Source organism: Alligator mississippiensis, chromosome 5 (genome assembly GCF_030867095.1).
Source record: "Alligator mississippiensis isolate rAllMis1 chromosome 5, rAllMis1, whole genome shotgun sequence".
In the NCBI taxonomy this organism is placed as follows: domain Eukaryota; kingdom Metazoa; phylum Chordata; order Crocodylia; family Alligatoridae; genus Alligator; species Alligator mississippiensis.
Genome location: NC_081828.1, coordinates 186,672,256 through 186,698,996, shown reverse-complemented (window position 1 = coordinate 186,698,996; position 26,741 = coordinate 186,672,256). Strand labels below are relative to the sequence as shown.

Sequence of the window (26,741 nt, the reverse complement as noted above, 5' to 3'; positions counted from 1 at the left end):
CTATTATTGATTTGTGTTCAGTTTACTGTGCATGCGACAACAATCAAGAAAAAATCCCCCCTCCAAAAGCCACCCCCCCCGCAAATGGCCATATCTAGGAGTCTCATATCATAGCTTCAGTTATTGGATATGTCTATTAATAAGTCCTTCAAAACTTTATTTCTTAATGATTACCTTTTAAAGCAGAAGACCACTAAATATCATGCTAATGTGATTATTCCCAAAATAAGTTACTATGAATTTTACAGAAGAATCAGCCTTGATGGTCTGTCACCTGGAAAAGCAAGCATAATATTTTACTTCTAACATTGTGGCTTCATCTATGCAAGACACTGACTGTGCAGTCATTATTATGCAGTCATTTAGTAATTGTATAAACAAGTACTAAATGACTGCGCTGTAACCTAAGTTACTGCGCAGTAGGGCCACTGAACGGCTGTTTTGGGAGACTACTGCACAGTAGTGTCGCATCACGGTTCCTGCCACACGATGCTACTACGCAATAGTCTCGGGCTACTGCGCAGACAACGTCTCATGTAGATGTGGCCCATGATGAGCAACCAGTTATATAAAAGTTTCAGACAAGAGTATTGTATTTATTTCAATATTTGTATTTTGTGTAGAAGCCCCAGTCAAAATTGAGGCTTCATTGTACTAGATGCTATACAGACATGCCCCAAGGAACTCTTCATTCAGTGGTTGGTTGGTTATGACTTTGTAGTAAAATGTACTTACGCCACACAGAAGGGAATTACAGTTAGCCCAGTATAAATCCAGGCTAAGTCCACAGACATCCCTTATCTGCATTCAATTTTTTGAAAGTGATTTTTGCTTGTAGTATTCTACAAAGTAAGGTAAGGTACAAGAGAGGTAAAGTGAAAAAGCAATTCAGTCCCAGAACTCAATAGCAACTTTTTTATTCTTCACTAATTCACCAGCATAAGTCACTATGACCAATTTTTTTACAATAAAAACAATGTCTCATAAAAAATAAAACTATTCTTGCACGTGTTAACAATAAACAGAAAACTTCCATTAAGGTCTTGAAATTGGCAGTTCTGGTGTTGTAAGAGTTACGAGGTAACATTCTTATAAGAGCTGTAAGAGGGAACTTCAGTGAGGTAATTCTCTTCCAAATCTAAACAAGTTGTTTGATAATAGTTTTATTTTGGGCACCATCTTCATTGGCAATCCTGTGCAGTCAAGGATGATTGTCTTCCAAGATTGCCTTATCTGTAGGTCTGAAGTTGGCTGACAAGGCCAACAGGTTCTACTGCAACTCGGGCATGTGTTTCTGTGTGGTGTGGGTGGCTCTGTTCTTGATTTGGTCAGCCACACAGTTTCTGGCACTCTTGCTTTTCCATCTCCTACTGTGCTCATAAGATCCTTGCAGCAAACTCTTCCCTCATTTGGGGCGGTCCTGGGAGACAGTTTCCCATGAATTGATGTTGATGCTGGGAGAATAAAACTTGCTTCGTGAGTCTGGAGTTGGACATCTGGGTGATGTGACAAGCCCAATAAAGTTGATGTCAGATGATCATCGCCTCGAGGTTTGTGGTGTTTGCTTAAGAGAGGACACTAATGTTAATGCATCTGTTTTCCCACTGGGCATGCACCACCTTCCTTTCTAATGATATACAGTAAAAGCCCTGTTATTTGGCACAAGTGGGGGATGGGGGTGCCGGGTATCTAAAAATTCCACTTACCTAAGGCCAGCTGTTTTCAGCCAGACACAGAAAGGGGGAGCAGGGGCTGGCCAGGGTGGAGGCAGCACAGTGTGGACGTTTCGGCCAGATGCAGAGCAGTGCTAGCATGGCACGATGGCTGCCATGTGCAAGCTTTCCCTCCACCTCCCCCTGCGTCCAGCCAGAATTCTGGTTAATAGAGTATTCTGGTTAGTAAAATGCCAGATAACAGAGATATTACTGTAAGTAGCACAACAGCCTTATCAACTACTAAGTTAAGAAGTAAACTACTTTAAGTTAACTAAGCATCATATGGTATTTTAAATAATTGCCAGTCTCACAAAGCTTGTCCACCATTTCTAGTTGGAACCAAAATGCAAGCACAACCTAATTCAATGTACCTAAAAGTTTCCCTTGGTGGAGCATAATGCATGTAAACCAATTATCTGCTTACATTCAAAGGTCAATCTTCAAATCATATACGACATAATACATTTCAGATTTCAAGTCTAGTGTATTATTTATAAAAATTATTAAGTTTTGATTTTAAAAATAAAAAGTGAGTTTTGTTGGAGTGCCAGAAATTATTCTGCATTAGTTCTAAAGACATTTAACTGAAAGAATGCACACATCAGCTATGGGAAAAGAAAAGGCTGCTCTTGGCTGTATTATTGGCCAAGTATACTAAAGCTCTAAATCCCACCCGGGGCATAGATCTGAAACTAGGCATTTCACTGTCCATAATTATTGGTTAGATATCCAGCTGAAAGTGAATAGACTCGTATGCAGCAGAGAAAGCCTCAAAGATATGCTCAAGAAAAGCATAGCAGAAAAAACATGAGCCAGATAATAAAATATCTGCATAAGAGTCAGACAGCCCTGAATGAGCTGAAATGAAACATGGTTTAAAAACTGGTAGTGTTCCATTCAACTGCAACAGTTTTGTGGCATTTTTAGTCTGAACTACATATATTTTTTAAATCAATGTTTAAATCATGTAACTAAAAAAAACATGCTTCAACACTTAAATACTTTTACTGTGCCCCAGGCCTCCACAACTCACTTGAAGATGCTACCCCTGGTAAATAGATTATCACATGGATTTATGCTCCTAAATCACAGTTGCTTTGAAAATCTTACCTTAAGTTGTTTGGGGGTTTTTTTACCCATTAATAAATGATTCTACTCCAAATTAAGGTACTGAAATTTTGTTCTCAAAAATCCATCTTTAGGGATGCATGCCTATGTACACATATGCACTAACAGGGGTGGGGAAGGGGGTGCAATGTCACAGTCACATGCCCCATCTGCAACGTAAGGCACATAACTGTGGACCGAGTTCTCCACAACCCCAATGCCTGGGTCCCCTGCAGAGTCTGAGGCAAGGCTGAAGCCCCAGTGTGGCATATAACACCTGGCAGAGAAAGCAGGGAGAAGGCGAGGAATGGAAGACCCGACTGCTGCTGCCGCTATCCCCATGTGTTCCAGCCCTTGGCTGCAGTACAGGGTGCAAGGCTTGGCAGCAATGGATGAGTCCCTGCTCCTTATCTCTCCACATTCCCTGGGGGCTCCAGCTACAGGGACAAGCTGTGTCTCATGCTGGGCTGGACCAGGGATGGCACCAGCACCAGGCAGTTCCCCCTTCCAGCACCTGCTCCCAGTCAGCAAAGTACACCCAGGGGACTGATCAGATAGCAGAAATGCCTGAAGCAAGGGACCCAGCTACTGCTGCTGCTGTCCCCAGCCAAGCCTAGCACCCTCTACTGCTGATCACAGAAGCCCCTGGGACAGGAGCAGCCCTGGGACTTCACCTGCCTCTAGGTCAGCAAGGGCAAGTCCCCTCTTGCTGCACCAGGAAATAAACAACTTCAAGCAAATCCTGCTAGAAAGGGTGAGGGAATGAGAAAGTGTACACTCTAGAATGAACATGCTGATCTTTGGCATTATCCAACCTTTGCCTATTTGAAATAGCCTACTATTATGTAGGTGCCAGACACCTCAAAACAAGAGAGGACAGCTTATGAATTTTGGATACATTAGACATATCAGAGCCAACAGACAGCAGAAAAGGAAGAGAGAAGTTCAGCTCAAGTGAGATGATATTTTCATTAATTTATTCTGTACACAAGATTAATTTAAATGGTTTTATATATATAAAAAACAACAAGTATATACTATACACATCTAATACAGGAGGTAACAAGTTACTTTCCTGTACCTTGTCAATTCTATTTGGTTTGATGATGGGCCCCCACAATGCTTTTTTCGCAGTTGCTTTTAGCATTGGCCTGGGGTGTCAAACTTATGCACAGCCCCAGTGCTAGGTCGAGATGGAAGGACCCCCTGCAAGCTGGATCTGGAACAAGAGCTTCACAGGCCAGATGCAGATGCAGTGGCACTGGCAAGGTATACAGGAGCAACCCAAGGCTCAATACAGTCATCACTCACCCTCCTCTGTTTCCCCCAACCCCACTGACATCCTCAGTGGGGTTCTATAGGCAGGAATTAGCAGGCAATTAATGAACTACAAAAATAAGCAACCATGTGCTGAATATCCAACAGTCTGAAAGTGACCTTTCCTACTCCAGGTCTCAAAAGCTACAGGCATTGATTGCAGCATGCATCAGGATGGGATATTAAAAATACCAAGGAACCCAGCTGTAATTAGGCCACAGGGATACCATTCCTACTATTCATGTGTGCTTTATACCTTAATAGGAATTATACTTAAAAAATCCACACTCTAGAATGTTCACTGTGTCTTGGTTTGTCTACTCCACTTTCGACAGTCCAAGTTCGCTGCAACTGCTACAACCACCAAAGCAGGCCTGAGAATGGCAACTTCTATTTTCAAGGAACCTAAATGGAAAGTTTAAAGGATGCCATTGCTTAGGACTTCAAATACTTAAGATCTCAACTTTTAAATTTACTACAAACTTACTGAAGCTCCACTTACAGCATTAATGCATGTGCAGAACTTTTTGATATTTTAAGAAGAGAGCCACAAGTATTTATGTAAAACTTGAAAATTCTTATATTCCCATTTTACACATCCCTAGGGGGTTAAAATCCGTCTTTACTTTGTTTTCTCAAATAATGACTACCTAAAAAAATGAAAGCCATTCTTTTACAGCTGCTTAGACAGCACTGTGCAATTATTCTTGGGGGGGGGGGGGGGGAGCCCCTACTGTATACTACACTATACAAAGAGGAATGCAAGAAAAAAAAAATCCACGTAAAATTATACTTTTTTATTCATTCCATTTTAGCTGAGAATATTCCTATTATACAAATACAGTATAGATTAAAAAAAAAAAAAATCACAAAATATTACAAAATAAAAAAAAAGTACAAACTGCATTACTTAATAAATATATCTAACAAGTTAAAGTTAACCAGAAATTAGAGAGAAAGCTTTCAGGTTGGAAACGGTGAATGTTTGACCCAGCAAACCATACAAAGTCTTAGCTTAAATACTTCCTTGTTTAACATAATGCAGAGGAATCCTACTTTATTAGAAAGAAAAAAAAAAAAATAATATCAAAAGGAATAAAACTTTCTGGAAAGATAATGGCTTACTGCTGCAATGCAAAGTGCCAAGAAACAAAACAGGGGCATTTACATATAAGAAACAAACCCCAGAAACAAGGCGGCAAACAGCAAGGTCCAGCCAAGATTTTTTTTTTTTTTTGCTGAAGCAGCAGACTATTATCTTGTCACAACATTGTATTGTAAATTAAATTTCTGCTATTACAACTGAACAAGTTATTAACAGAACAAAGGACAAGCCAACCAGGCAACAAAAGGCCAGTTTACTCTAAAACAGTAATTAAATACAGAAGAGTCACAATCACTCCCTGTACCATTCATAAGTAGATGCCTTCCAACTGGCTCAGAGAACCTGTTCTACATTTGAAACAAATGGGAAAGCGGCTTCTTTGAAAAGTAGCCATTATGAAGTTTGCTGTACTTATGATAACAAGGTTTTAACTGAAAAAAGTTTACCTTCATCAGTCAGGGAAGATGAGCCTGACATCAATTTCATTTGGTAGAAATATAGAGGTGTACTAGTAAAAATCACAGCAAAAGCTGTTACATCATTCATAAGCCTTATTTACAAAACAAACTGTTTACAAACTCTTTTTTGGCTGTACAGCTGAAAACCAAATGCTAAGATGAGATGTTAGAGAAGGAGGTAACAGTTTAAAAATACTGTGCAAAAAATACATTCTTATAGAAAAAAGAGAACTGGAAAAACCCAACACAAATATACATGGAGAATCCACTCGCAAGTAATCCAGGGGTCATTTTATACTAAGGGAGTATTACAAATACCAGCTTGGGCTTAAGTAGTGCCCGTGCCAACAGTTCAGTACTGTAGGGGCTCCTCAGCCAGGGGCACCACGGCGACTTCCTGAAGCATTAAGGCATTGCCACCGGGGCACTGGTGCACAGTATGTCTCTAGCGCGGGGCCCAGGCAGGCTCAGGAGCAGGCGTTCTGCTCAATATACATCTTGGACAGGGACACAGCCATGGACTTGGCCAACTCCTCATCCCGCCTGCGCTGCATCTGAGTCTGCCGGCACCAGGCCTCGTACTCGGGGTTGGGGCAGGCGCGGTCCAGCACAGCGTCATAGTGCCCATTGCTGAGCCAGCTCAGCCAGATGCTGGGCCGCATGGGGTCCTCGGGGCCCAGGTAATGCACCATGGTGGAGACAGTGGGGCTCTCGGGCCGCCCGCCTGTGGTGAGGTGGATGTTGACGTTCAGCATCTGCCCCATGGCCAACAGCTCTGGGTAGCCAGCCCAGGCCCCATCCTGTGCAGCGCCGATGAGGAACTCGCCCACATCACCCTCAATGATGGGGCTGAATTGGTCCAGGTGGTCGGCAATGTAGTGCACGGTCTCCTCGCGCAGCTCACCGTGCAGCCGCTGCTCACCATACACAGCCCTGCACACGGCACGGTACAGGCAGTTGCCGTCGGGGATGATGTGGAAGCGGAAGCGGCCTTTCTGCCGCAGGTACTTGTCCTGCTTCTCCACCTCGGCCAGGTACAGCGCCAGCTTCTCCCCGCGCTCCGCGCCCCCCACCGGCCCTGTACCCCCAGCCGCCACCACCTCGCCCCCCGCCGCGCCGGGCAGGGCCTGAGCGGCGGCCGCCTGCAAGGCCTGGCAGTGCTCGCTGAGGCGCAGGCCGCGGTTGCTGGGCTCGGGCGAAGGGCGCGGGCCGGCCTCCACCTCCCCGGCCGCGGGCCGCACGCTGCCGCCCATCACGTCTCCGAGCCAGGCGCAGCCGGGCGGCACAGCGGGCGCCAGCTCCAGCTCCAGGCGCACGGGGACGACGCGCTCCAGCGGGCGGCGGCGGCTCAGCGCGATGTGCGCGCTGGAGCTGTAGTGCGGGGCCGCCGCCGCCTTGGTGGGGCCGCCAGGCATGGCCTCCAGGCAGCTGGAGAAGGCGGTCATGGCCGCGGCGCCGCTGCTCCCGCCCGCCGCGCCCTCCTGCCCGCCGCTCTCGGCCGCCGCCGCGCTCGGGCTCGCCGCGTCCGCCGCCGGCACCGAGACCTTGAAGACGCCCGCGGCGCCGCCGCCACCCGCCGCCGCCGCCCCGGCCGCCGGATAATGAGTGACCACGGAGCTATACAGCTGCATCCTCGCCTCCCCGCGGGCGGCGCTTTATAGGCGGGGCCGGGGCCGGGGTGGGGGGCGGCGGCGCTCGGGCAGCCGCACCGGATGAGCCGCCCGAGTAAAAATAAACCAGGGCATCACCGCCCCGCCCCCGCCGACCAGCTCGTGCCCCGGCCCCGGGCTGGCGGGAAGCGCCAATCCCTGCTGCGCCACAGCGCGGCCCGCGCGGCCTTTCTGGAAGCTGCCGGAGGGGGCGGGGCGAGGGGGGGGCGGGCGGCGCCGGACCTTGTTTACCTCACCCGCTCGGCACGTTGGAATGTGGGGGCGGGGCCGAGTGACGCGCCGGCCGTGACGTCGCAGCGCGCGGGCTCGGCCCCCGGCCCGTCAGCGGCTGGGAGATCTGGGTCCAACTGCTTTGCCCCGGCTGCTGCTAGGGCCGGGGCAGGGGACGCGGCGCCTCTGTGACGCAGCGGCGCGTAAGCTCCGCCCCCGACCCGTCAGTGCTGGGGATGCGGACCCTGCTTCTGCCCCCCCGAACAGGGCTGTCGGGGTGCGCTAAGGTGGCTTGGGGTCGGTGTTGTCGGGTGCCCGATAATTATCGTATTTCTCCGATCGTTTCTTTTCTGTTATACCAATTAAATAAATAAATAAATAAGATTGTACCATAACTTCAACCCTTGTACCATGGGCAAGAAATCAATAATAGTAAAAGTGTGCGAAATGTAGGATAATTTTGAGGCAACTCCTTGTTGCAGCATATGCAAAACCCAAGTCACTTTCAGGGAGTCTTAACTGGCTTTCGGGCCTGCTGTCAGCACTTTCTTAGGACTGCTTGCATCAAAATAAACTGCTTCAACTTTGATAACCCAGTTCTCGCTCAGTGGCAACTTATAGTAAGCAATAAAAGTAAATAAGATTTGTTTGCATGCTTATTTGAATATTAATTCACATAATTTTTCAGTGTACGATAGGTTTTCAGCAAATATGATCGTTTTGAGCTTCTAATAGAATCATTTCGTATTTAAGACCTAGCAACACTGCTTGGGATGTCTTGGCGGAGTGACGTGCTTTGAAAGACGTGGCCAGGGGACCCGCTGCACAGCCTGAGCTGCACCCAGACCCCACTCTGCGTCCCCCCATTGCAAGCCTGGGAGGGACCGCCACCCTCTTCCCCTCCTCTTTTACTGTTGTGCCACCAAGCGCTACTGGGCCTGGACTCATAATGCTGTGGCACTTCCCTGGCATCAGGGAGGCTTTCTAGCTTGGGGGTACAGGGGAAGGGGAGATGAAACCCGTCCCAATCCAGCGCTACCACTAGTTTAGATCTGCCCACCCTCTTCTGTAGCTGGAAGGCCCCTGAGCCTGCGGCAGACCCCAAAGCACACCTGCCTCAGCCCATCCAATTCAAGGTCTGCAAAAGATGCTCCAGGACATCCTTCTGGTAGCCATTCAGTGGCTGGTGTGCTGGCAGGAGGCAGACCCTACCCTTAGCATCCTGGCACCAGCAGGGCAGGTGGTGGTGAGTTGTCTGCACAAGGCAGCTGGGGAGCTTGCTCAAAACAAGGGGCTGTGATCAGGGTAGTGACTCTTGTCCCTCTTCCCTTATTCCTGGTATTTGTGTCTGGCTCCTGACCTTTGGCTTGCATTTGATTACGACTCTTAGCTTCCCAACCCTGGCTTAACTTTCAGCTTCCTGTTTCTGGGTCCTTGACATTGGCTTGTTGCTGAACCACTCCTGGGCCCTGACCATTCTTTGACATCTAGACTCTGGCTTGATCGCTGGCTCCAGATCCTGCATGTGTCCTTGTTCTGACTCCTGGTTCTAGTTCTAATTCCAACTTTCTGACATTAGGCCTGACTAGCCATGTCCTGGTTGCAACTAAACCCACTGTATTTAAATTATTTTAAAATTACATTCAAAGCTAGTTAAGATAAACTAGAATAACTCACACTCTTCATCTGAAATAAGTGTTGTTTAACTACTGTGTTTAGACAACTTGTCACTTCCTTCTCTCTCTCGCACCCAAATTTGGTTGTCATCTATGATCGTCTTGGCTCCTCCTGACTCCCCCACTTCTACTTATTCCAGCTTATTGCTGTTGCCCTGATGATTTTCTAGTTCCATGATTCCTCTGACTTTACTTTCAGCTCTAAATCAGTTCCTCTGCTCAATATCTTTTCCTTAGTTAATGTCATTATTCAGTCCTGGTCTATGAACAAACCGTACCCAATGTAACTCTCATTTCCATGCAGTAGGCATTTATCCATGTATTTCTCTCTTTTATTAACAGATCTCAGTAGCTAAACCAACACAAAAAAGCTCTTATTGTTGCCCTGTGAGGTTAGGCCCACTCTCAGGATCTCAATATTGCACTGTTAGGAGGGTGTGACACACTTGCACATATACAAACACATAAATCAATTAGGTGCATACACACACACACTACCAACTCAGGCACATACACATCCAAACCAGCCTAGGCACATGCATACCTATCACCAATTCAAGCACATACACTATACACTCCAAAAGTTAGACAAAAATCAATGGTCCATACCCGCACAATCAGTACATATACACAGATCACTAATTCGTATATCATGCACACAATCACACACACACACTCACCAGTTCTCACACATACAACCCACCTACACATACACACAGGCACTCACAATGGCAGCAGGAGAAAGAAACTCAGTGGAAGGGCTGGAGTCCAGGTAGGGAACAGAAGCAGAGTCTAAATCCTTGGTTGAAGAGGGGGTGCGGGGTGATAGCTACCTATCCAAGCTGGGAAGGGGTCCTTGTCCAGTCACCGGCAGGGCCTCTGGGTGGATAGGTGGTGTGGCATAATGCTGATCCAGATGGAGAGGGTGTCCCAAGAACGCCCCTTTTTTATGGGGCAGACTACCTCTGATTTCCTTTGGGGAGGGCCTGTCCAGGCAAGGTCAGTTCTGTTCCAGAGGGCTCCAGGTGTTCTTACTGAGCATGTGCAGCCTTGGCACAGTGGTAGGTTGCCTCATCTTTTGTTTCTTGAATGCTGAGGGTGGCTCCAAGGGCTGGGTCCTTGGTCCAGGTATTGGTCTTGATAGTTCGGTCATTCAGAGGGAGCTATTTTTAGACCCACTGCCATTGTCTCTCAAGCACCCTCATTCATCCCCATTCATTCAGGAACCAAGTTACATAGGAGGGGTAGGTGTGAGTTATGGGTTACACAGCCAGGCCTGGGGATAAAATGGAAACTTGACATGACTTATGCTAACTTACATATAGAGGCCTAAAACACTAATCACACAATATAAAAGCAGTAAAAAAAAGAAATCAATACAAAAATAGTGGATATCTATATCAAAATAGCAGGGCACTTATTTTCAAAGAGGGGAGAGAAAAATAAAACTTACTACCTAAAATAAAATGTTAAAACTTATCCTACATCTTAGCTTACTTATACTTATCTATAGGGAATAGAGAAGGAGAGAAAGAGTCAGAAATGGTTGGGGAAGGGGAGGGAATGCATTAAAAAATAAATAAAAAAAGAAATATGGGGGTTTTGCTACATTACTACATACTGTTCCATCTCTTAAAATTGAACCCCCATCTCCAATCAATGCTTTTAATTTATACATTAAAATCTGTTTTAACTGTCATCCTATTTTTTTCCTGCTATTCTTTTGTCTAGTCTGCTTTACTTAATCCATCTATCTTTTATATGCCTCATTTTGGAGCATTTTTTTCTAACCAAACATTAACAGCTTTTTAGGTTTATGATCTACTTGAGTCAAACCTGGAGATTCAAAATAGAATGCACACAGAGAACTAATTAGTTTTCTACATGTTCTGTTCATGCAGCTGCTAGTCCAACCGTTAGTTGTATACACAGCTCTGTACAGGCTTTCTTTACTCCCTCTTTGAAAAAGCTGGGCTGCAAATCATCAAATAACAACAGTTAAAACATGATTTGAATAACTACATCTCTAAAAGATGATTCATGGCAGGTTTAATTTATGTCTGTGATGTCCTGGATTATGTCCTGGACTCAAGTTGCATCAGTTAACCTTACCTTTGTTATTAATAGACACATATGTAGTTCTCTATCCACAGATGGTGACACACTACATTGACCTCTGATTCTGTTCTGACAGATATACTGACAAAGGTTCATCTGTCTACAGTAAAATCAAATTGTTGACACTTTTGATCCTAACGAACTACTGAATGAATATTGGGTATATGTCAGTTATCTTGGATAGACACACTGATTTCCTACATTCTGAAACTTTCTCTGGAATTCATTCCACAAGTCTGAAATGTCTCTTGAAAAGTTTCAATAATCTGATTAGGTTGCAAAGGCCTTAAAAAAACAAAACAAAACAAAAACTTTGCAACACTGGAATGTAAAGCCTACTAGGACTTACCCTTTCCTTTTTATTCTATTTAAATAAACCTATTTAAAAACAAACCATGAAGCTAAGCGACTTCAATTACCACTTTGTCTTAAAGAACTTTCTTCTTCAACTGCCCCTTATATCAATTTCCATGGAGCCACTTTCTGTATCCCAGTGATCTGTAATCAACGTTAGAGCTACTAGAATCATCCAACATAGCATTTCATGGGGTAATTTTAGACAAAGATAAATTTTGAAACTATATTTTGCACTTCTTAACTGTCTTGTACAAAGATAAGAACCTAGTTGAAGGAGGAATGTTAAAAACCATCCTGATTAAAAACAATAGTGGGTATTTAAAATAAGTTGTTCTGTGTACATCAGAATCTTTCATTTGGAGGAAACTTAGCACACATCCAGAGCTGAGGAAGGGCACATTGTTCCTGAAAGTCTGTCTAATATCTCTCCCAATTATGCAGTTGGTCCATAAAAACTAAATTACAAAAACAACCACCCTTGCTTCTCACATATTTCCCTGAACCATCATTCCTACAACACTCCAGCCCTACAATGTTTTAGGAAATTGTGTGTTTCAGTGGGGATATTTTCAGTGAACAGTGAGTCAGTATCTTCCCACAATTACTGCCTCAGAAGTTGAAATATAATGGGAATATAAGACATGGATCTTGTCCAAATATCTTGATTGACCTGGCATATCTGGAAACTTGATAGTTTTAGAATGATGCGCAATAAGCTAGGAGCACTGCTGGCAACTGCCTACTGGGGCAGAGAGTATCACACTGAAAGTTACAGAATGACTTCTGTATTTCAGAATGTTCTGAGCTCCCCTTTAAATATAGCTAGTGACACTAGCAGCTGAGGCTCTTTATACGTGGATAAATCAGTGATGATGCCTGAAAAAAATTCCAGTCGAAGAACAATAAAGACCTAGTCTTCTAGTGATATGAAGCACATTAGAATTTCTTCTTTCAGCACTCTAAAATTCATTTTTCCTCACAGAGAGTGTACAGCTCTCTTCCCTGCAAGAAAGAACCGCCCTTAAATGTCTTCTACACTATGCTACTTTACATTAAAACTTTACTCAAGGAATTTCCAAGTTTGAAGTCCTCCCTTACATGATTATATTGTTACTTTACTTGTCCAAATTACAAGTGAAGAAATACTGTTTTACTTCTGAGCTATAATATAATTGGAGTCAATACTTCAAACCTCTGAAAATTAGCATTTCAATTGCTTTCACCAGCAAACACTCCAGTACCACATTGTCAAACTCATATACTGTATATTAATACTTCAAGCAAAGTTAGAGCATCCATGTTCTTGAAAAACTTGGATTTCCGCCCCTAGTGATTAAGTAATTATTTAGTATACAAAATCACTAGGAGTAACCTTAGAACATTTTTCATTCTGTTTTTGTTAATTATTATTCTACTGGAGCAAGCCATAATACAACTGACTATATGATGAAAACTTATATCTACTACCTCCTTGCCTTGTTTTCTTGCAGATAAAATACAACCCCGATCCCCCAACCCCCAATCCTCAATGATTAGCTTATCTACTAACATAAAGACCTATGATTTCAAGTGCCCAGTGAGGTGCACTTGCCATCAGTTACTGATACCATTTCAGGTGCTAATATTAATCTCTTAAAGTTTTAAATGGTTCTGTACTTAAGAGAGGAAGAGAGGTGTCATACATCCACTTGCTATTGTAGCAAGAGCAGAAACTCCTCTTTTATAAATACTCCTCAGCTCTGGAGTCCTTCTCTTAATCTCCTAGCTACTAAAAGCCTTCTGGTCTCAAGAACTATTCTGTTCCCAGTAACCACCAGTCATTTGGAAGATGGTATAGTAAGCTGTTTAGTTATAATTGTTACAATTTAAGTTCAAGTTCTGAGCATTCCTTTGCTCTTTCCTCTCATAAGTCTATGACTTCTTGCCAATTTATCCACATGGTCATTTTTATAAAATCCAAATTGTAATCTGCTAATAAAGTTAGGCTACAGTAGAGAGTTATTTTGTTATTTCACAGAACCATTTATATCAGTCTTTTTGTATTACTATATTTTTCATTTACCCAACATTTCCCAAATGTAGTTGGTCTAATAAAAGATATCATGTTTACCCAAAGAACCTTGTCTGCCTATATCCTTAGACCAACATGGCTACAATCAACTCCCCCAACCTTGATATTGTCACTTTTGTTATTAAGACCAGACAATACAGTAAGGCCAACATTTCCCAACTCATTAGTGCCTAAAGTTAAGTGTAATACAAAAGTGTCCAAGGGAGAAATCTTGTTTCCAAAAAAAAGGAATGGCAAAAGTCCCACTAAGTTCTGGGGAGACAAAATTCCACGTCAGTTTTAGTGCCAATAATGGAAATTCTAGGGGCACAGTGATTCTAAGCTCAGGCCAGGATTTTTGTTACCAACTTTAAGCATTTATTGTAAAAAAATACCTAAAGTTTTATTATAACCTTCCCTATGCATGAGTTCCTACTATGCATGGTCTGTCACAAATCAGTGGCCCACAAGTTCTAACTGACTGTAGCCCTTTGCCAAACATACCCTCTCTGTGATGTTTAGAAACTGTAGAGGGAAGAGTTACTGAATCCTGGAGCAGAGTAGGTTTTCTTATAGCATTCAGCGTGTGTCTACACGTGCCCCTAACTGTGCAGTTGGTACTAGCAAGTACTAAATGACTGCACAGTACCTGCCAGTATTGCACAATCCTGGTGGTGCACAGGTTGTTTTTGACCCTACTGCACAGTAGCAATGAACAACTGCGTAGTAGCTCATTGTTACTGCATAGTAGCAGCAGCGTCATGTTTAGTGCCCTCCAACACTATGTTGCTGTAGCAATGGGCTATACTGCCATAGCTTGTTACTACGGCGATATAGCATTTTGTGTAGACCAGTGGTCCCTAACTGGTTGATCCCGATCAACCAGTTGATCAGGGAACCTCTTTTAGTCAATCCTGGGCTGGGGGGGGTGGAGCCTTGGCTGGGCTACACTCGGGCTGGGTGGTGGTGGCACTGGGAGTGGGGTTTGGGGGGGCGGGGGCTACAGCAAATTTTCAGCTGGCTGCAGCCCCACCCCCCACGGTGGCCCCCCTCCCAGTACCAATGCTGCCACCCAGCCCGAGCACAGCACAGCCTAACCTCTGCTGGGAATGGCTTGGCCCCAGCCAGCAGCTGCAGTCTACCCTGTCCCACCCTGCATGCAGATCTGGGGGCATGTACCCCCCTGTGCCCTCCCGGGGTGCATGCCCCCTGCCTCCCCGTGTCCCCGGGACAAGCCGCCTGTGGCTCCATCCTGCCCCAACCCCACTTCCTCCCTCACCACTGTTGGGGGGGGGGGCAAATCAAGGCCCCAGTGGTGAGGGAGAGAGTGGGGCTAAGGCTTGGACTTGAATCTTCTCCCCCCCATGGCCCTTTTCCCTCCCATTGCCCCTTCCCCCACAGACTTACCTGCTGGGCTGGGAGAGGAGGGGGGCAGGGGGCGGTGGTGGTGGGGCACAGTACATCTTGAGTTGCTTTTAAAATTCCAAAAGTGATCTCCTGCTTAAAAAGGTTGGAGATGGCTGGTATAGATGCACCCACTGTAACTTACAAGTCCTGGAGAGAGAACAGGACATCTAAATTAATTTCTCCTGGATCTTCCTACATCTGGCCTTCCATGTACTCTCTCCCTTCTCTACCCTTACATATTGCTCAGCCTCCATGTTGTGGTCATACAAGGACTAAGAGGATCTACGAAGTGAGGAGTACATACTGTTACTCAACTGCCCTTACCAATCTTTCACAGGATTTGCATAGATGGATTCCCTTCTGCTTTATTCAGTCCAGTGAAGCATTCAGCCCTTTGTTATTGTAAAAATATATATTAAAGATATATCTGTAGCAAAAAGAGTAATGTTCTCCTACAGTTAAAGTTCCCCCAACGTATCTTATCAATGACGCTGCACATTGTAGAGAGTTTTCAGATTGTTTAGAAGGCAAACTAGTCATAGAGGCAACTGCAGCATACCACTGATATTCACTGACGATAGCTTGGATGCTGATATACAAGTTCCTTTTAACTTTAAAAGGTACTTGCTATATGAATGATACAGGAACAAAATGAAACATGCTAGCTGAAACATTTACAAGTGAAAAAGGGAGGCAAAGCAAATGTCCATGTGAATTAGTACTGCTGCAACCTGTAAATCTTATATTTATATAAATCTCTATATAACCTTTGGCTGAAGAATTGCTATTTATGTTTGACATATTCGACATACCAAAAACTACTTGAATTAAGCAGTGACAAATTAAAAACCAACCTGCCAAAGGCCAACACTTAAAAGCCAGTGGAATCATTAAAAATCCCCTAAACCAAGATGCTTTTATATGCACCATAGCCTGTACTTAAGAAGAACATAGGAATGAAGACTAGGAGGGTCTTTTTGCTTGATCAAATCCAGTCCTCTGCTAACATAGGCAATCATGTCCTAAAATACCCTTAATAAATAAGACAATTCCATCTTGAAACCAGTAGCATTTCTTGCTCCCACTATTCCTACTGGAAAGCTGTTTCAGAACCTCATCACTCTTATAGTTATAAAACTTCTGCTGAATGTATTCATGGATAGCTTGTATCTATTTGTTCTTGTGCCAACATAGTGCTCTAGCTTAAACAGCTCCTCTTTCTCCCTTGTGTTTACCTTCCTGACTTATTTATGGAGAGCAATTGTGTCCATTCTCAGCTTTCATTTTGCTACACACAGCTGCTTGACAGGGTTTCATTCTTAATGAACTCACTGGGTATATTTGCTGTTGTTTCCCCTGACAGGTATATGATATATATTTACTATTGCTGAGGGTTTTTTGTGCTGAGTCATTATGTGTAAGTATTTTTATGAAAGCATGTTGTCCTAAAGATAACAATACATTTGTTACTTATAGTGTGGTTATGGCCCTAATGTACAAATGGGGGTAAAGTCCCATTATTGTAAAGACTGTCATGTTGCATAAGAGACTGGCCCCCTCCTGAAAAACTGTGCGGTCTGGATTAAAACAAAACAACAGCGTGCACAGGAATAAATAGACAAAGGAAGAGCAAGAGTAACAATATGAGAACGTGATTGCATAGACGTACTATGGCAGGGTATTTTTAAAGGTATGTTATCCCAGCTATCTACTTGCTCAGCCATTATCAGTTGAGTTTACTATAGGCCTGTACCATGGGGATAATGGTCTAGAGGGTATACTTGCAATAATGACTTTGCATAAAAGTTTGGGGTGACCATGTTACACACAAGAAATAATATGGAAAAAGGTGTAAAAATACTAGTAGAAGTGCCAGTGGCAAGGGTGCAGGGTGGTCACAGACTGATGCAGAGAAGGGGTGGAAAGGCTAAGTTCTAAGGTGCTTGAAGATATGGACAAAATACATTTCCCTCTTACTAGGCATGTATGCACATGCTGATTTAAGGTGCTTTAGCCATTTTTAAGGTGCATTAAGGGCATGGGTCTAGTAAGTCTAGTTTCAGGCTAATTGCACCTATATTTGATACCTACATATAGCAGCCATCAAATTTAGGCACGAATACTTAAGGTGCCTTAAGGAACGTGTAGATGCCTTAAGGCACCTCAACACTGCGTATGTTGACTGAGCAGGCCGAAGCTGAGCCTGTGGGGCCCCGCACTGCCTCTGGGTGCCTCCAAGAAGAAGTGGTAGCAAGTGCTGTTCTCCAAGGTGCATACGCTGGAGCTGGTCAGCACACCAATACGTACCACTGCTGCTGGTACCACCACTCCAGCTCCAGTATCTGCGTCTTGGAGAACAGCATCTGTCACTTCTTCTTCTTGGAGGCTCCCGACAGCAGCGCAGGGCCTCTCAAGCTTGGATCTGGTCCACGCTCAACCGATGCTGGGGAGGCAGGAACATGGGGAAGGGGTTAGACCTAGGGCTGAGGCGAGGCCAATCGCATCCAAGGAGACTGGAGGCTCCCACCCTCTCGGCCAGCACCGGGCTGTACTGTCCGACTATACTGCCATGGGCTCCAGGACACTAGCAGGCAGCTCAGTACCCTGCGGCCAGGCCCAGCACTGGGTGCACCTGCCTTGAGTTACTAGACATGGTCTGGGGGCTTGGGCACACCTTCTGCTTACTTGGAGCCAAAGCCACCTCTGGCTCCAGTCCAATGGCCTCTGCACTCTGTATGTGCCACTGGCAGCCCCTGCAACCCCTGGGCATATCCTGTGCCTTTCTCTGTGCCCCCTGGCCAGGAGTGCACTTGCTCGTCCTGCCCCCAGCCACTTTCCCAGCACAGCACCCGCCTGCCACTTGCAGGCCCTGGCATGGCTGTGCATGCAGGAGGCTGTCCAGGGTGCTGCCCAGGGCAGGCTGCAAACATGGGGGTTTTTGGGGGCGGGGGAGAGAGGTTGGTAGTAAGTGACACTCATGAGAGTACCTCTGGGTATCTGGGTATTTGGGAGAAACCAAATAGCAGCTATGGAGCATAATGTATGGCAACCTTAACAGCAGCAGTCACAGAGGAAGGGCCTATTCCTTCAGAATGGCAAATATACCTGAAGCTAAGAAATGGGGCATGTTACAGATTCCTGGAGTCTTCCATTCATCATGTAGCAGTTACTGTTCAGCTGAGGTTTACTATATACCCAAGTACTTGACAACCAGTAGACAAGTCTGCTATAGACAGGGAACAAAGATCTATGGCTTTTGCAGGGGTAAAGAAACACAAATAAGAGAAACCTGGAAAATGAATAAAGAGATCAAAGAAGAAAGGCAGTAAAATGTATGGACACTATTCCTGCAACTGACCTCTGTCTAAAAAGCTTATTCAGCCTTGAGGGAATGAGCAGCAGTAGGTCATGTCACAAAGCCAGGAAGAAAGTTAGAAAATAACTAAAACTTAAAAAAGGGAGAAGGGTGCATTAGAAGTCATTAAAATATTTTTACCATGTCTCTGTTTTCAAGACTCATGGAGAGGACTATCAAGTCTTCCGCAGGGGATTTGCTGTGTTTGAGATTTCAAGCCTCCAGGAAAATCAGCCGAGTACAGCAGGCATTTCTTCTTCCCTCTTCTTCTGCATCTTTAGTGCTAGACTGCGCAAGCCTCAATGGATTTGCTCATACAGTGCAAAAGATAGAGGTCTGCCATGGGTGCATTAAGATAGGAAATTATTGGCCTCAGCAAAATATTTTTTCATTAAAATTTTTGTCTGAGATATGACAATTTTATGACAGTACCCTTCACTTTTATACTGTGGAAACAGAAGGGAAAAACGCATGCAGTCTGACTGACTGCTGACAGAATGCCAGTAAAATCATAGTATGTACCCAACTCCTTCCAAGCATTGTTTTTTTAGTTGCTTCTAAGTAAGAAAATGATCCTGCAGAAAAAGCGGATCTTTCATTAGTCCAAACATTTTCTTAGACAGACAGACAGAGAGAGGCCCACTGTTAGTCGAGTCTTCTCTTTAAGTTGTTCCCTCCAGCCCATACTGTTTAAGAATTTACTTTTTAGTTTAAAGAAAGCAGAGGAGTGGGATTACATATTCAGTGGGCACATCTACATGTACAATTAATGTGGTTGAATAAAGTCCAGCACAGTTTGCACTGGAGTTTATTGCTCCTGGGCACTGTGTTTGCATGTGCACCTGAAACCACAGCAAGTTGAGCCAGGGCAGAACAGTCCCAGCTACCAGGGGACTCTGGGGGTCCACCTGCCAGCTCAGGGCTGCTCCGGCTCAGCTCAACATGCTGCAGATGGGCTGGCGGGGGCACAAGGGTGCTTCAGTATTGGGCTGTGGATCAGTGTAGGCAGTCCCTGCACTGAAGCACCTTTGTGCCCCAGCAAGCCCATCAGCATCTATACATGCATTGGGGTGGAATAAATAATTCTGCCATAGGATGGTATTTGTGTCTGGCAGTACTATCCTATGATAGACTTAATTAGTTCACCCTATCCTAATAGCACTGTACATATACACAGCGACGTTTTACTGTGGAACTAATTAGTCAACTCCAAACTAAATGTCTTGTGTAGATGTTCCCAGTGGGTGCATCTACACATGCAATTAATATTATAGTGTTCCAGCTGTTTGAGCCAGAGTACACTGCTCCCAGGCACAGCATCTGTGTGTGCACCCAGAAGAGCAGCAATTTGAGTTGAGACAGAGCAGGTCCAGGCTGGTAGCAGGATCCAGGGGTCAGCCCCAGGCTCCAGATGGTGGCCCTGGGCAGCGGAGGTGCTGGCTGGGGTATTAGAGTGCTGAAAGTGCAGAGCCATGTGGCTAGGTGGCAGGCAGGACCGCAATTTATGCCTGTGGTCACCATCCAAATGTGCGTTTCATCGTGGCTAATTACTCCACTGTAAGATAGTATTGTCCCCAACAGTACTATCTTATGGCTGAGCCAATTAATTTACTGTGCCCTAATACTGGTGCACATGTAGACAAAGGTGTAGGTTGTAGACAAAGACACTTTACTGCAGAGCGAATCAGTCAACTCTACAGTAAAGCACACGTGTAGATGCACCCAGTGGGTGTGTCAACATGTGCATTTGATGTGGGACCAGTTTACTCATGAGTAAACTATACACGGGCAAATGATCTTAGGCAAGCATCTAAGTGCACAGGGATGTGGGAGCCTCTGGGCCTGCTGAGCCAGCCAGGACTGGTGGCTGAACGCTGTCCAGGCCACCTGGGATAACAAGTGGCTGGAGGTGTTCTGCATGACCTGGGCCACCTTTCTGGACCTCCTGGAGCAGCTCCGCCTGCACCTGGAGCAGCAGGACATCACCATGCAGCAGCCCACCCTCCCCCTGACACTTGGCCGGCCCCCCGACACCCGCCAGCCTTCCCTATGTGGGCCACCTCTTTGGCATGGGCAATGCCATCATGAGGGAGGCCATCCTGGAGGTGTGTGGTGCCCTCCAGGATGTACTGGGGCGCAGCATGCTCCACGTGCATTACCCCCTGGTGGTGGTAGTGGGGTTCCATACCCTGGGATTCCCCCAGTGTGCCAGGGCCCTGGACAGGGCCCACATCCCCATCACTTGCCTGTCCTATGGGGACCACCCCTACTACAGCCGGAGGGGCTTTCACTGTGTTGGGCTTCAAGCTGTTGTCAACCACAGTGGCATCTCCACCAACTTGAGTGCCAGCTGAGTGGGCAGTGCCCATGGCACCCACATCTTCCAGAACTTGATCTTTTCAACTCTGGTACAGAGAGGTCACTTTGAGCTGGGGGTGCCAGACCCCCAGCTGGGCACCATTGTGGTCCCACCCCTCCTCATCAGGGACCCCACCTACCTGCTCCTCCCTTGGCTCAAGCAGACCTACACCAGCCAGCTGAACCCCCACCAGACCCACTTCAACAGATGCCTGGGCCAGACCCACACCCTGATGGAGTGCACCTTTGGCCTCCTCAAGGGACACTGGTGCACCCTCACCGCCTTCCTTGAGTTCACCAAGGACAACATCCTCTGGGTCATCATCGCAGCCTGCATGCTGTATAACATCTGCGAGGCCTGGGTGGAGGAGGCGCAGCAGATGAAGGATGCCTGGAAGCGGGAACACCAGCTTTGGCACCAGCTTGGCACCAGCTTTGGATCACCAGCTGGCAGGCACCAACTCCAAGCACCAACTTCAGAGGCAGCAGCAATAGCAGCAAACCCCTTGTCCCGCTGAAGGCCCAGCTGAGATGCACAACTGCCAGCGGGGGCCAGGGTACAGGGTGCGACCACCTCCTTTTGCACTCCCCACTGTAGTCCACTTGGACAACCGCTTACAGACCCCCTACCCCACACCGCATCCCCAGCGCCACACTCGCTGCAGACATTTCTCAGAAAAACACTTTAATGCCCTCACAACAAACAGACCCTCCTCCCCCCACCCTTCCCCACAAGAGAACCTGTCCCCCCTCCCTCCCCAACAACAAAGCTCCTCCACCACCCACACCACCCACTAACAATAAAACACCCACTTCCTGGTGCAAACTATTTACAATGTGGCTTGTGTGTGTGCCTTCCTGGGAGGCCATGGGGTGGGGGAACCTAGGAGGCAGAGTCTGGGGACAGGCAGCCAGCATCCAAGCCTCTAGCTCATCCCCCACAGGTGTGCATGCAATGGCAAACCCAGTGGGTGGGGGACTTGGCTAGAGGCGATGGTGGCTGCTGGTCCCTTGGCATGGGTGGCTCCCCCTCTGGCAGCCAGTGGCCAGGGCCAGCAGAGCTGGTGCATGGTCCTGGCCCCATTGCAAACAGCTATGGCTCCATGCCCATGTGGAACACTGGACCCAGGCAGTGCAGTGGGTAGCAGGGGATCTGGAAGGGGACTGGGGCAGGGGCTCCTGGCTGGTGGAGGGCGTGCTGGACCTCCACCAAGGCCCACGAGGGGGCCTGCTGCTGGGCAGTGGGTGGCTGCCAGGGGGCAAGCAGGGCTAGCACAAAGGTGACCACCAGGGCCAAGATGGTGTCTAGCACCCTGCGGTTTGTGGCCTGCACTGCCCTGGCCATGACTATACTCTGCTCCTGCACAGCCTCCATGTGACCTTTACCCCATGTGCAGCTGCAGGCCCTGCAGAGCTATGAGAAAGAAGCTGCTTGTGAGAGTTTGCAACATCTTTGAGATAAGATGCTCTGTACCAGAAGCCATACACTGCCTGGCCTCAGATCAGGGGTTGGGAGTGCACAGGTACCCACGGATCATGGTGAGTCAGTTAGGTAGGCCTGGGCCCAGGTGGCCAACGGCCAAGCACCCCCACCATCTTTGCTCACTCCCTAGGGGCCGGTGGGTGCTGGCCACAGGCAACCTGCCTCCTCCACTCCACTTCCGGTGGGGACAGGCCAGGCACCTGTTTCCATGGCTTCAAACCCCACTGCCCTCCCTTCTCCTCCTGCAGGCCAGCCAGTCTCCTGTGCTGCCACCAAGACCACAGTGCCCAGGCTCAGGGGGCGTGGGGCTCCCAGATGACTGGGATGAGGAGCTGCCTGTGCCCCCACCCACCCCACAGGAGGCCTTTCCAGGCAGGTGCCCCAGGGCCAGTCCCCCCTCCCATGCCAGCACTGCACCCTGAGTATGCCCCTATTGCGTGCGTCCTGGGTGCTGCATGAGGAGCTGTTTGCATTGACCGAGCATGCACGACCCACTACACCCTGGAGGCTCCAGTCAGTCCCAGCTGGCGTGTTACCAGATTTGTCCATTACCTTGTGGTGTGCTCACTTACAAGGCGTACGTTTCTGGGGTCTCTGTAATTCTATCAGTGTGCTGCTTGTGTTACTTGTGTTTCTATACAGAGCTGTATCTCTCCCTTCTGCAAATCCTCACCCCCAGTGGAGCTATCTTGCAGGACTCCGTTTCAATGGGGCTGGGTTCCTCGAACCACCGAATCAATCAAACACATATATGCACATACACACACAGATCAACAGAGCATGCCTGAGCCAGGCTGAGTTATTCAGCATTGACAGGCTAACACCCTCATATGCCTTGAACTGAGTTAATCAGGGCAACAATAAAATGCAGTCAGACACAAGCACATGGGTTAACAACACATTTGAGTCATGCTGAGTTATTCAGCATTGACGAGCTTGACACCCTCATGTGCCTTGAACTCAGTTCATCCCTTATTTCAGTAGGACAATAATAAATGCAGTTAGACACACATACACACAGGCTAACAAAGTACATCTGAACAGGCTGGGTTGATCAGCCAGCATCCAACTGATACCCTCATGTGCCTCAAAACTCATCACATCCCAATCTCTTGTCACAATGGTCCTAGTAGTAACTCCCTTGATGAGCAGATTCCGCCATAGTTTTGGGCATTAGAGGAATCTTTGGCTTAGGTAAAAGAAGTGTTGCTGCAGAGCAAATGGGGAGGTCAAGGGGAAGGAAGACTAAATGGGGTTCAAAGAGAGAGAGTATAGCAACCAGCTTGACCATAAAAATTATTTATTGCCAGGTATATGAACTTATGATGATACCAATAGTAATAGCCATACAAGAGAGACAAATACAACAGTTACAATATTACAAGGTTTCAGTTAGGTATTCGGGGAAGTCTATCTCAAGTTTGATCAGCAAAAGTCAGATTTAGAAAGCTGTGCCTGGATTAAGAGAGTAAAAGACAGGTTCCTGGAGTCAGAGAGAGAGAGAGAGTGATCAGCAAAAGTCCAGTTTAGAAAGCTGTGCCTGGAGTCAGAGAGAGAGAAAAAGAGCTGGGGTCTTACCACTCAGTGAAGTTTGGACCAGTCGCGGTTCCCAGGTGTTTGTTGGAGCTGGCAGACAGGCAGAGCTCGCAGCAGGATCAATGAAGGGATTCCAGGCAGAAAAGGAGTGGAACTGGTGCAGCTTTTGGATCCAAGCACCAGGACAGAAACTTGAGCTTGGGTAGGGGTTTTTGTAGAGAACTAACAATGGCTCAAGGGAGAATGCTAGGTTTCTTTATGGGTAAACGATGGCTCATATGCTGGATAATAGGAACTGATCACTCCTGGCTATGGGTGGCATTACTCTGAGGAAGCTCACAATACAGACAAGCAGATTCAGTGTTTTGGATACCAATAAAGGAGTCATTACTAGAATTGGTCTGATGGAAGCTGATCTAGGTGTGTGCAGATGTGGGTTATTAGCATTTGGAGCAGGGATTCCCCATCATGCAGTGCTCTCCTGCTTCTCTGGTCCCAGATTTCAGTGCAGTCCTTGATTTGGAATCTCTGTTCTCCATCCTGAATGCTAATGAAGGAGCTTTCCTGTCCTATCTCCCATGTAAATGAGTTGCCACCCGGTTCCATCTCCAATGTAAATGAGACCAGGGGAGTTGCTTCACTCCTATCACCTTTGTCTGGAGGGCTTTAGGTGCATCTCCCACTGCATCTTCATTCTCTTTTGTAAGTCCTTCCTCTAATCAGTTCTTGTTCAGGGATGTGTGTGTGGGGGAGGAGGGGGGGAGTTGTTGACCCTTTTGTGTGTCAGACAGGCTGTGTACTGTGCCAGGGTTTCTCAAGAACACAGAGCTGACAGGTAACAGGTAGTGATGGCATGCTGTTCCTGGTGGACTCGTCAGGCAGCTGGACATGGCATGCAGCTGACTGGGTAGAAGCCCCTGCTGGGGAGGAGCTGGCATATCTGGCGGCTGGAGGTGACATGGCCAGCTGTGCCTTGTGGCTGGGGTTGAGGCTGCAGAGCTGTCGGGACAGGCACTGGCCCAGGCTCCCTGAGCTGCTGGTGGAGACTGGGGGCGGGGAGCTTGGTGGGACAGGCTGCTGGCACCCCGAAAGGCCCTCCCTGCTTCACTTCTACTACAGTGTTAATGTCAAAATAGTATTTACTGTATGCCTGAATTAGTCATCACAGATGTAATCCACACTATGACAACATAGATTCATAGATGTTAGGGTCGGAAGGGACCTCAATAGATCATCGAGTCTGACCCCCTCCATAGCCAGGAAAGAGTGCTGGGTCTAGATGACCCCAGCTAGATCCCTATCTAACCTCCTCTTGAAGACCCCCAGGGTAGGGGAGAGCACCACCTCCCTTGGGAGCCCATTCTAGACCTTGGCCACTCTAACTGTGAAGAAGCTCTTCCTAATGTCCAGTCTAAATCTGCTCTCTGCTAGCTTATGCCCATTATTTCTTGTAACCCCCGGAGGCGCCTTGGTGAGTAAAACCTCACCAATTCCCTTCTGTGCCCCCATGATGAACTTATAGGCAGCCACAAGGTCGCCTCTCAACCTTCTCTTGCGGAGGCTGAAGGTGCCCTAGTCTCTCTTCATAGGGCTTGACCTGCAAGCCCTTAACCATACATGTGGCCCTTCTCTGGACCCTCTCCAGGTTATCCAACATCCCTCTTGAAGTGCGGCGCCCAAAACTGCACGCAGTATTCCAACTGCGGTCTGACCAGCGCCCGATAGAGGGGAAGTATCACCTCCTTGGATCTGTTCGTCATGCATCTGCTGTTGCACGATAAAGTGCCATTAGCTTTTCTGATGGCTTTGTCACACTGATGACTCATGTTCATCTTGGAGTCCACTAGGACTCCAAGATCCCTTTCCGCTTCCGTGCCTCCAAGCAGGTCATTTCCTAGGCAAACTGTAGGTATGCTGGACATTTTTCCTCCCTAGGTGTAGCACTTTGCATTTCTCCTTGTTGAACTGCATTCTGTTGTTTTCTGCCCATAGGTCCAACCTGTCCAGGTCTGCTTGTAGTTGTTCCCTGCCCTCCGGCATGTCCGCTTCTCCCCACAGTTTTGTGTCATCTGCAAACTTGGACAGAGTACACTTCACTCCCTCATCCAAGTCGCTGATGAAGACATTGAAGAGTATCGGTCCAAGGACCGAGCCCTGCGGGACCCCACTGCCCACACCCTTCCAGGTTGATACCAACCCATCCACTACGACTCTCTGGGTACAACCCTCTAGCCAATTCGCCACCCACCAGACTGTGTAGTCATCCAAGTCACAGCCTCTTAATTTGTTCACCAGTATGGGGTGGGATACCATATCAAAGGCCTTCCTGAAGTCTAAGTAAACGACGTCAACCCCTACTCCTGCATCCAGGTGTTTTGTAACCTGGTCATAAAAAGAGACTAGCTTAGTCAGGCATGATCTACCTGCTACGAACCCGTGCTGGTTTCCCCTCAGCATAATTTTTCCTGCCGAGCTCTCGCAAATGTGAGCCTTGACAATATATTCAAAGACTTTGCCAAGGATGGAGGTGAGACTGACTGGCCTATAGTTGCCTGGGTCCTCCTTCCTCCCCTTCTTGAAAATGGGGACCATACTGGCCCTTTTCCAGTCCTCCGGGACCTGGCCCGTGTGCCACAAGTGTTCAAATACTCCCGCCAGTGGCTGCGCAATGACATCAGCCAGTGCCTTCAGTACCCTCGGGTGGAGCTCATCCAGGCCTGCTGACTTAAACGCATCCAGTTCCTCCAAGTGCCTCTGCACCATCTCAGAGTCTACGCTTGGTAGTCTGGTGTCCTGCTGCTGCCTCTCCACAATCCCAG

At 47.1% G+C, this 26,741-nt stretch overlaps 1 protein-coding gene and 1 long non-coding RNA gene across 2 annotated transcripts; both read right to left on the bottom strand.

Moving 5' to 3' along the window:
• Positions 1–901: 901 nt before the first annotated feature.
• LOC109285769 (uncharacterized) lies at positions 902–4,858 on the bottom strand. The gene is made up of 2 exons (XR_002093596.2): positions 1,707–4,858; positions 902–1,564 (listed from the first exon to the last, which is right to left on the bottom strand). It is a non-coding gene; the product is annotated as an uncharacterized LOC109285769 (long non-coding RNA).
• A 57-nt stretch (positions 4,859–4,915) lies between these two features.
• Positions 4,916–7,732, bottom strand: OTUD1 (OTU deubiquitinase 1). The gene has a single exon (XM_019497769.2). The coding sequence runs from the start codon at positions 7,331–7,333 to the stop codon at positions 6,170–6,172; it is 1,164 nt and encodes a 387-aa protein (XP_019353314.2). The 5' UTR covers positions 7,334–7,732; the 3' UTR covers positions 4,916–6,169.
• Positions 7,733–26,741: the final 19,009 nt, after the last annotated feature.